The sequence below is a fragment of the Octodon degus genome, unplaced genomic scaffold, assembly GCF_000260255.1.
Source record: "Octodon degus isolate 3935 unplaced genomic scaffold, OctDeg1.0 scaffold00132, whole genome shotgun sequence".
Taxonomy (NCBI): Eukaryota; Metazoa; Chordata; class Mammalia; order Rodentia; family Octodontidae; genus Octodon; species Octodon degus.
The window spans coordinates 8,017,478-8,027,615 of NW_004524708.1; the positions used below are offsets into that span (position 1 = coordinate 8,017,478).

The 10,138-nt window shown below is 37.1% G+C and overlaps 1 protein-coding gene and 1 pseudogene across 1 annotated transcript in view; both read right to left on the reverse strand.

The window, feature by feature from the left end:
* The window catches only part of Ptpn20 (protein tyrosine phosphatase, non-receptor type 20), a 50,276-nt gene that overhangs the window by 37,511 nt on the left and 2,627 nt on the right, over nucleotides 1-10,138 (reverse strand). Inside the window, exon 2 of the mRNA XM_023701314.1 lies at nucleotides 726-895. Coding sequence (XP_023557082.1) covers nucleotides 726-895 — 170 coding nt within the window. The remainder of the gene's footprint in view (nucleotides 1-725; nucleotides 896-10,138) is intronic.
* Nucleotides 4,142-4,886, reverse strand: LOC105743544 (annotated as a pseudogene).

Sequence of the window (10,138 nt, forward strand, 5' to 3'; positions counted from 1 at the left end):
TTGTGGTTTTAGTATGTGCTAAAAGTAAAAGTAGCAGCATCTTTCACTAAAGATCAGGAGAGTCTTAGGACAACTAGATAGATGAAATAATGTTGGTCTCTACCAAAGTCCTTATTAAGGTAAATTTTAGTTGAATTAGAGATTCAGATAATTTAAAAATACTAAAATTATTAGGAAAAAAGTCCATGAAAATATATGGTCTAAAAAACAAGAAAATCCAGGAACCATATAACTGCCATATGTAATTAATAAAAATTACCCATTTCTTCAGAGTAAATAGGTCTATTTATAGGTGTGCACATATGCATATAACACCCTGGGAAAACTTACTATATATTACACACACACAAGGGTAATATCTCTGTTATAAGGCATTATTTATCCATACCAATAAAACCCCCAAAACAGAAAGCTGGCAAGTGATTGAAGCTTGAAACTTATGTATGAAATGCTTAAAAACAAAGATATTCCTTTTTTTTTTTTTTTGAAGAAATGAGACTTGAATCCAACATTTTTTGAAAGTTTATATTATAAACTTAATAGTGGAAAGGGACTCTAGATAGTTAAGAAATAGACTTTATATATACTTTATGCTACCTGAATTTATCATGTCAATTTAGTGCCTTATAAAACACAGTTTGGAAAAATAAAAGCACTGTGCCTAATCAAAATGAAGAAAAACAAAAGCAATGGTTATTATACAGAAAAATAAATCATGTATAGACTGCTAAGATCAATATACTTACCCTAAACTCCTGAGTGATACCATATACTCCTTTTTTCTCAAGAATTTTCAGATAATCCTTGAAGGCCGATTGCTTATCAAAGTTGAAAATCCGTGGTTGAATATGAGTCAACTGAGCTAGTTCTTCTTCAGAAACAATGTTTTGTGTATCTAAGAAAAAGAAAAATTCACATTTATAAGTGCCTTGTATGAATGTGAGGGGAAACTTAATATCTTTGCTGGGATTTTTTTCTTATTAAAGACAATTATTTGACTACTTATGGGTGCATGAAAGCTTTTCCAAAAGTAGAGTTTGTCACTCTGAAAGAGAATACCTTTTTTTTTTTTAAGGACATACTGTGGTATTTTTAGGAAATCCTTGCCATTAAATGGCATTTAGCAGCAGCATTCACCATGTCTTTGATCATATTGCAGAAAGACATGAAAGAGGACTTCCAGGAGCAAGGAAGAGCATTTAGAGGGCAATTAATGGCAATGTATCTTTGACTTTAACACATTTTTTAAAAAATTAAAATTCACCATATATATTGATCACACCTCATATTTCTGAACACCAAAACTGAACAATGCAGACACTAAAACTATGATTAAAAGGCTCGTAACAAATAAAAACCCATAAGAGATAGCTTCATTATTCCATTTTACCAAACTTAAGGAAAAACACAACTTTTCAAAATATTTTAAAAACTGGCAAGCAGAGAACTGTTCCTAAGTCATTCTTCAAGGGCAGAATTTCTTTACTTCAAAACCAGAAGACAAGAAAAGACAATAACAGATCAACATCCCTGAGAAATATAAATATAAGACTTCTCAACAAAATACTACTTGATGATTGTTACAGTTTGTGTCTAGATGTCCCCTGAAAGCTGCATGCAGACATCTACTTTATGACTGATTCATGGTCTAATGCTGGGACTATGGGTGTGTTACACCTGCCCTGGCTTATATACAGTATAAAGGAGGGAAAGAGGCTTGCTCTCTGCTTTCCTTCCTTTTTGCTCTTTTTGCTTTTGCTGTTTTCCTTTGCCATGAACTGTTGCTCTCTGTCATTATGCCACTCTCCCTGGGAGCCAGCCAAATCTGGATGGAAATCTCCATAAACTATGAGCCTTTCCTTCCTTAATTCTGAGTGTTGGGTATTTTGTCCCAACAATGAGATAAAAGTAACCAAGACAATGATAAATTTTTGTTATTCAAGCCACCTAGTGTGAGGAAAATGCTAAGAAATTAACTAAAATATGTAATCAAAAACCTGAACAAATTCCAGCTCCAGATGACTTCACTGATACATTCCACCAAACACTTCAGGAAGTAACAATATCAGTTCTATCTGAACCACGATGGCAAACTGTTTAGCGCTTTCAATGAAACAAACAGCCCACTGTGGTATACATACTGTAGGTTCCCATCTCTTCTAGAATACAAAATGGGAGGGAACACATTCCAACTAATTTTGTGATAGCAGCATCACCCTATACTAAAAACAGAAAAAGATACTGCAAAAAAATGAAAAAAAAGAAAAGAAAACATATCTATCATGAACATACAAGTGAAGGAAAATACTAGCTTCTATAGTTTAGGGTTTTGCAAGGGGAACATACAACATAGGACACTTAATTATAAGTCCAGCTGAAAGCCTAGAGCTGACAGTAATGTTCCCAGAAGTCAACTGGAGGCCATAACAATGTCTCATGCAGACCTATTTCAAGGATCTGCACTGGGAAGGCTGCAAGGTAGCTAGAAAGTCTGTAGACTGGCATGAAGGACCTGTGCTGGCAAGCTGAAGGATCTGAACTGGAACCAGGAAGCCTAGTTTAAAGTGAGAAGCAGAAGCAGTGGCGCTCCCCCAAAGTGAACCCTAGCCATCCTCAGCAACAGTGAGGTCCTGAGCTCTTCTGACAATGAGGAAAACTGAGTTCTCTTCAGGAAAGCCAACGTGACAAATTTCTCCAGTAGACTCAGCTAAGCGCCACCATCCATCCCCTCTGGAGCCAGGAAGCTATCCTTAAAAGTGAGGACTAGAGTTCCCCAAAGTGAACTGTAGCCATTCTTAGGGACAACAAGTTCCTGAGCTCCTTCAATATTGAGAACAGCCAAGTTCATCAGGAAAACCAACATGATGAGCTTCTCCAGGAGAATCAACAGCTCCCTACAACCTCCCAACTGCTTGCAAATGGCTCCAAACAGCTCCAAACTGCTTTTCTTTTCTTTTCTTTTTTTTTTAAACACTGTATTTACTAAGATTCTGGCAACAGCTTTATGTACAAGATACAGCATACCAGGCCTGACACTCAACTTGTTTGTCTCAGCTTCAATATGAAGTTATTTAAAACAAAACTCAAAACTTGCTTTTTACATGTTAAATATCTTGACAAAGGTGCCATTAAACATAGTAATGAACTTGAGACAGTACAAATAAGAGTTAACAAAAGCTAAACTTGTAGCCCAAATAACACTCATACAAAAAGTAAAGCAACTATCATTGGTTACATAAAATTTTCCTGACAGGTTAAAACTTAACAGTATAAAACATGCATTTTAGAATCTTTAGCTATTAAGTTCAAAAAGTACCAGTGTCCTCATGAAATAATTTCTCTCCAAAGCCAAAGTACAGTCAAAAATTAATTCAAATGACATAACACATTCTAAAGCTAAAAAACATTCAGTTTTTGTTGATGTGGAGGTATAAACTCAGAGCTTTAGGGCTTTCTCACACTGAAAGGGCTGTTTCCTGGTTCACTCAAAGCAGCAGATGACAAAGTCCACAGATGCCATTAAGCTCAATAAAGGGTAGGAGGGCTCCTACTCAGCTCTGACCTCCCAGGAAGCATGGCTACTGTGTCCACAAAAGTAGGAGGTGTGAGGACCAAAGGCACACTATTCTGCTAGCTAAAGAGATGACAAACCACCACCCCCACCCTAAAAGCTCCTTCCTGAGGTAAATAAAAAAATATACAAGGGGGAAAATTTAAGATACACTTAACTACAGAGTAAGGATTTCAAAATAATAATGTAATCCCTACTTTAAAAAATTTAACTAGAGTCATGTAGCCATTTCTGATTACATCTTAAGATGTATCCAAATTCATTTCTATTGATCACTAGATACTTCTAGTCAAAATATTAGCTTTCCCCAAATATTTTAACCATGAGTATGACTGCAGTGTGTTATCTCCGAGGTTATCATGCAGTGGAGGAGAAAAAGTAGATGTTCAAGCAACAAGCAACAATTATGGCCCTTTTACACAGCGGTACTGAAGTGCCTATTGAATAGTCCAGGAACAATTCTAAGAACAAGAAAATCCATGCATGTTAGTAAAAATACTGGAATTTCACAGTTGAAATCTCTTTAGACATTGTACTTTCTTCATAGGGGAGTCCTGGTTTTTGTTAATGCTATGGTGACTCAGGACTTGAACTAGTAGCCTTCTTTTTCTTCTTCTTACTGTGTTTCTTACACTTCTTTATCTTTTTTGTTTTTTCTGTTGCTTTTTTTCATTCTTCACTGCTTTTCTTCTTTTTCGCGCCTACCTCTTCAGTATGATGTGATTCTGACAAGGACTCAGATGAAGGTGGTTTATCTTCAGGATACATCTTTCTTTTCTTGGTAAGTCCTTTAATGTTCTTTTCTTTCTCAGTTGCATCTTTTGACTTCTTTTTCTTTTTTAAACTATCCTTACTGTCTGACTCAGTTTCTGACAGGGAGCTTTTAGAAGATTTATATGAACGGTTCTACTTTTCCTTTCTCCTTTTTGCTTGCTTCTTTTCCTCATCCTCAGAATCTGAAGAACTACTGGAAGAATCAGAGCTCAATGAAGAAGATGAATACCTACCAAATTTCTTCTTTTCTTTCTTCCATTTTTTTTTTTGGGGGGGGGGATGAGCTCTCATTTCCACTTAATAATTTCTCTCTGTGCTTTTCTAGCTCTTTCTTCCAATTCTCATTCATTTTTTTCTTCAAATTCAGTCAATGCCTTAGAGCCTTTCTTTTTCTTTTCTAGTTGCTCTTTCATTTCTTCCCAGGTAGGCCTGGGTTGATTCAGATAATCCTGGATGGTTGACCCTGAAGACTGCATGGACCTCTTGATCTGGCCATTGCTACTGGATTCATGTAGGCCACCCGATTGTCCCGTTTCCCCATGCTGCCGGATGGAGCACCCAGTTAAGACTGCGAAAGCTAGACCAGGCTACAGACGCAGACAAAACAGGCCCACCATGGATCCTTCTCCAAACTGCTTTTCTAACAAGCTCTCTACAGCTTCTAAACTTCTCTAGTTCTGCCTCTCACGCTGCTGGCAACAATCTTCAGGTGGGCCTTCCACACCTAGCACCATGCTGGTTCAGTTAAACTGAGTATCACAAACTGGCCGCCAGTTGTCAGTCCACCATGCTGGTAATCAAATCAATCAACATCTGAAAACAATTCACCATGACAAAATTGGGCTTTTCCTGGGAGTGGAAAGCAAGTTCAACATTTTGAAAGTAAACCTCATTCACCTTTTCAGTAGACAAAAGAGGAAAAATTCTGTATCATCTCTATAGATGCAGAAAAGACATTTACAAATTCAAAACCCATTCATGGTAATTTTCAGCAAACTAGTATTAGAAGAGACTTTCTCAACTTGACAAATGGCATTAACAGAAATCCTATAGTTAACATTGTATTTTATGATGAAAACTAGAATGGTTTCTCCTCTAAAGTGGAGACTGCTAAGGATATCCACTCTCTTTCTGTTGTTCAATACTGTACCAAAGATCTTAACTGGTACAACAAGAAAAAGATATAAAAAGCAAACATATATTCACTGGCAACATATGCATACACATTGGGAAATTAAACATATATGTATATAGGTATGTACGTATCACATAAATATAAAAGAAAAGAAATCCTAGAAATATTGAGTTCAGGAAGGTTGTTGAAAGACACAAGGGGAATATATAAAAATCATATTTCTTAACACTAGCAACAAATAATGAAAGTTAAAATATTCTTACAAGCCCAATTTATAAATACACTAAAACATAAAACTTAGCTACAAATTTAACAAAATATGTATGTTTAGACTACAGTCTGTAAGTTTAGACTACAAAACAAGGAAACATTAATGAAATCAGACCTAAGCTAAATGAAAAATGCTTCTATCAAAGGAAATAGCTCCAGTGAACTGGAAATTCAATGCCAATCAAGCCACTCTGGACTCCTCACAACCTGTGACACACCAACAACGATCCCCAACAAAGATCCTCTACTGTCTGCTGTGCTGGATTTTGACTACCCAGGGGAAAGCAGGCTGCCACCATACAATGGGGAAGAAGGAGTATGTCTGTCATGCAGTGATACCCTGGGTCCTACAAAGTCAACAGAAAAATTACAGTCACCCAAATGAAGCAGAATCAGTCAATGGCTCATATATTGAGGAATGAATGTGGGCAGGGGGGGAATGAATATAGCTCAGTGGCATTAGGGCCCACCTGGTCAGTGCAAGGTCCTGAGTTTGAGCCGTTGTACAAAAAAAAAAAAAAAAAAAAAAAAAAAAAAAAAAATGTAGGCACCTGCATGTGCAAAAATTGTATTGTCTCCTTAATGTAAGAACCTGAAAGAGTAAATAAAATCGGAAGGGTACAACAGATACTGTGAAGAGGGAGTGAACCTGTTCAAAAGGAAGGAATTACTGAGATGTCAAGAAGGACAGGAGCGGGAGCGGGGGAAAGAGATGTATCTATGTATGTAAGCAGGACGGCTTAGATAATTGTGCTGTGGATTTCTGCTGGTCTATGGAAAGAAGCAGTTAATGCTTAATTTTTTGGTCTTCATTTTTTCATTTTTTTCTCTTCTTAATTTCTTAAAACTTTCTTTTTTTCTTTCTTTTTCCAATTTTGCATGTATATATCTGGTAATCTGAACAACTAATCTGAGGACAACACTGTGCAGTACAGCAAATACTGTCAAATTCATGTTATTTTGTTTAGTGAAATTCTGTATCATTTTAATTTTTTTATTATTATTACTATTTTGAATTCTCTTTAAAAAACAAATAGGCTGGGGAGATAGCTGGGTGGTCTAAGTGCCTGCCTAGAAAGCACAAAGACCTGGGTTTGATCCCTGGTACCACATGCTATGCTGGTCCCCGTGCCCCAGGCAAGCTGTGTTGGCCACTGAAATGGTGTGGTGGCACACACTGGCAATCCCAGCACTGGGGAGGCTGAGATAGGAGGAACACTATAAGTCAAAGCTGCATAGCAAGACCCTTTAGCAAATACATAAATAAATTTTTTAGAAGATTAATAAAGAAAGAATGAATATTGAGATCATTCTACCACACAGGGTACCACAATTAAATGGGAGGCTTAATAAGATGAAAAAGACTAGGATAAACAGAAGATAGTTACAGATAACAAACACAACCACATGGATCAAATGCACAATAGAGATATAATAATTATGAGTTTAGAAATGACTAAATCATTTTTAACAAGATATTTTAAAAAATGGTAATGGGCTGAAAAGCCCCCCCCAAAAAAAAAGAAAGAAAGAAAACATTTTATATTTTCTATTGAGGAAAGAATAAAACTATCCTGTATCCAAATGAAAATGATTTCATGACATATATTCATTATATTGACTATTATCACAGTTTTAAATTTTAAATAATTGTATAAATTTTTGATTTCACTGTGACTTAGTTTTTACTTCTCTTATTCAAGACTTTTTTTATTTTTCCTCCTTTAGGAAATATTTATTAATATGCAGTTATTAATATGGAGTTCTTCACATTTTCTGACCATTAGTCTTCTGTCACTGTAGACTTCAGTAACATACTCCAAGAGGAGCCTAACCTTAGTTCTAAACTGAAACTGAAAAGGAAAATATAGAGAGAAAAAAAGAATAGCTCCTGTCCTCATTCCCTGGCAACTGACCTTGACCTAACAGATAAGTTATGGTATTCTCTATTGAAAATATACAAATTTCACACAACATCAATATTAGTGGTAACTTAAAGACCATAAGAAACAAATCAACAACAAAACCATCTAGTCATTGTTAGGCAGAAAGACATTAGGAGACCTAGAGGCATGTTATCAGGCTACTTGAAAAGAAAGAAAGATTTCATTTTTTCCTTTTCCTTTCTCCTTTTTTTTAAAAAAAAACATTTGTTATAAATAAAATCCAAGCAAGATTATAGTTTCAAATGTTAGTCCAGGAGAATGTAACCTCTTCTGTGCATGCTAATAATAAAGACCAGGCCATGTGAGAGACCGGGAAACACCAGTAGGTGTCAAGACAAACTGAATAGAAGTATTCTACCTAGGAAATAAACTGGAGTCTCTTTTCCTCTAACATTGATCAAAATAGCCCATTATGGTTGTCAAAGAACAATAACCTCAGAGGAAGAAAACAATACTCCTTAAAGAATTACTTAATCACAAATATAATATGGCACTTGATTTGCTATAATTACCATCTTAACACTTGCCCACCTTGATTTCTATTGCTGTGAAAACCTATCATAGTGCAGTAAACTCTGTTTATACTATGTAGAAGTACTTCTGTGTCTTGTCTGAATTCTTCTATGGAGGACCCAAAACAGAGGGACAGTCACCAATTCACCCAGTGTTAGGACCCAGTTTCCTAGTGACAGTAATCATGTCTGACCACTAGCAGAACTAAGGAGAACATTCCAGACGTACTGACTGACCTGCTGCTGCTTCTATGGCTCAGAACACCACCCTTTTCCCTTTAAATCTTCAGAATAACATGCTTATCTAAGCATTAATCAGAAATCAGAAGTTTCATGCTGTTGCTACAAACAGCAATACTCTAAATAAAACTTTCTTATTTCCAACTTAATCTAGTATATTCTTAAATAATCAGCTCCACAGATGTAGGCATGGCACCTAAATGTCCAACAAGTTTCTGACTATATGATGCAATCAAGACAGTGAAGTATTATCTAGATTTTCAAAATTATAGTGTGGTTATGTATTTGTTTAAAAGACTCATATAGAAGCATGTTCTTCTTTTTAAAGTACATTTACATTCAAATTTTCATTTCTGCCAAAAATGTGGAAAACTAGAACAAGCATCTCTCATAACCTAAGAGTACATATAAGCTGGAAACATCCACTAAACACAATTTGTTAAGAAAGCTAAGGTTAGAGAGCAACCAGTCTAAATCCTAAAGCAAGACAGACTAGGAAGTAACAGGATGGGAACTGCACTCAGTGATGATGGCTCTAGGAGAGAGATGCCAAGCCCCGTGCAGTGGGCGAGGAGGCTTCAGGATCTCGGTGCTGCTGCAGGTGCATGTAGTTAGTCTGACAGCACAGAGCTGTCAGCATAGACTCATCCACAGACCCTCAGTGCTCAGAGGACAATTGGGAGGAGAGTAGGGGATGCAAAGAACTGTTCCCCAAGGGGTGGGCAGCTGTGGGAAATGCATAATGCCCTACTTGGACCTTTCTCCCCTGCAGAACATGAGTATGAAACTACAGGAAGAACTGTGGCAAAATCTCCTGCATAGAAGTGTGTAAAACAAACAAAAAACTGTCCTGCACTCATAGAGGATGGGCAAAAATATAGTCCCACTTCCAGGACTCTTTGTTGATACAATGAACAAATTTGCCCATAAGTGAACAGCAAAAAACCCTCTTCTATGGTAGGCCCACCAAAGATGAAAGGCAGAGCTGATATATACCTGCTGGGGAGAAGGGTTGCTTTTATAACAAAGGCTCTCTATGGAGACCCAAAATATAGGACTTTGCATGGAAAAAAAAGGAACAAACTGGCCTTCCCTCCAGGATGGCAGCTTCAGTCTGTGGCCAGTTGAGGGGCAGGCAAGGGACAGAGACCTTTCTGAGGCAAGCCACAGGGACACAGGCAGGATTAGGCTGAGGAACGACAGGATAGATAGGAACACTGTTGGGTACACCCAGAACTACGCTATGTACAAGTGAAGTTTTGTGAAATACCAAGCCAAAGTTTCACAGCAGGTTATGGTGACAACACTGAACCAAAATCCAACTTGCATCCTGAACACACTAAGTCAAAAACCTGTATTCATGATGGAGCAGAATAGGCAAGGATACTTCTTGGCCTAAATTCTGTCTAGGTCAGTCTCTACTTTTCTACACCAATACTAACACCCAATAAAAAATTAAGAGGTACATAAAACAACAGCATCAGCAACAAAAAGCACTGCTGAAAACAAACTAATCACCAGTTGCAATGTGCACACCTGTTATCACAGGTACTTGGGAGGCTCAGGCAGGAGAACTGCTTTAGTACTGTCTCAAAATAAAATGGGAGGCCGGGGAGATGGCTCAGTGGAATAAGTGCTTCCCTGGCAAGTGCAAGGGCCTGAGTTCAATCCCTGGTTCCACCTAAACAAA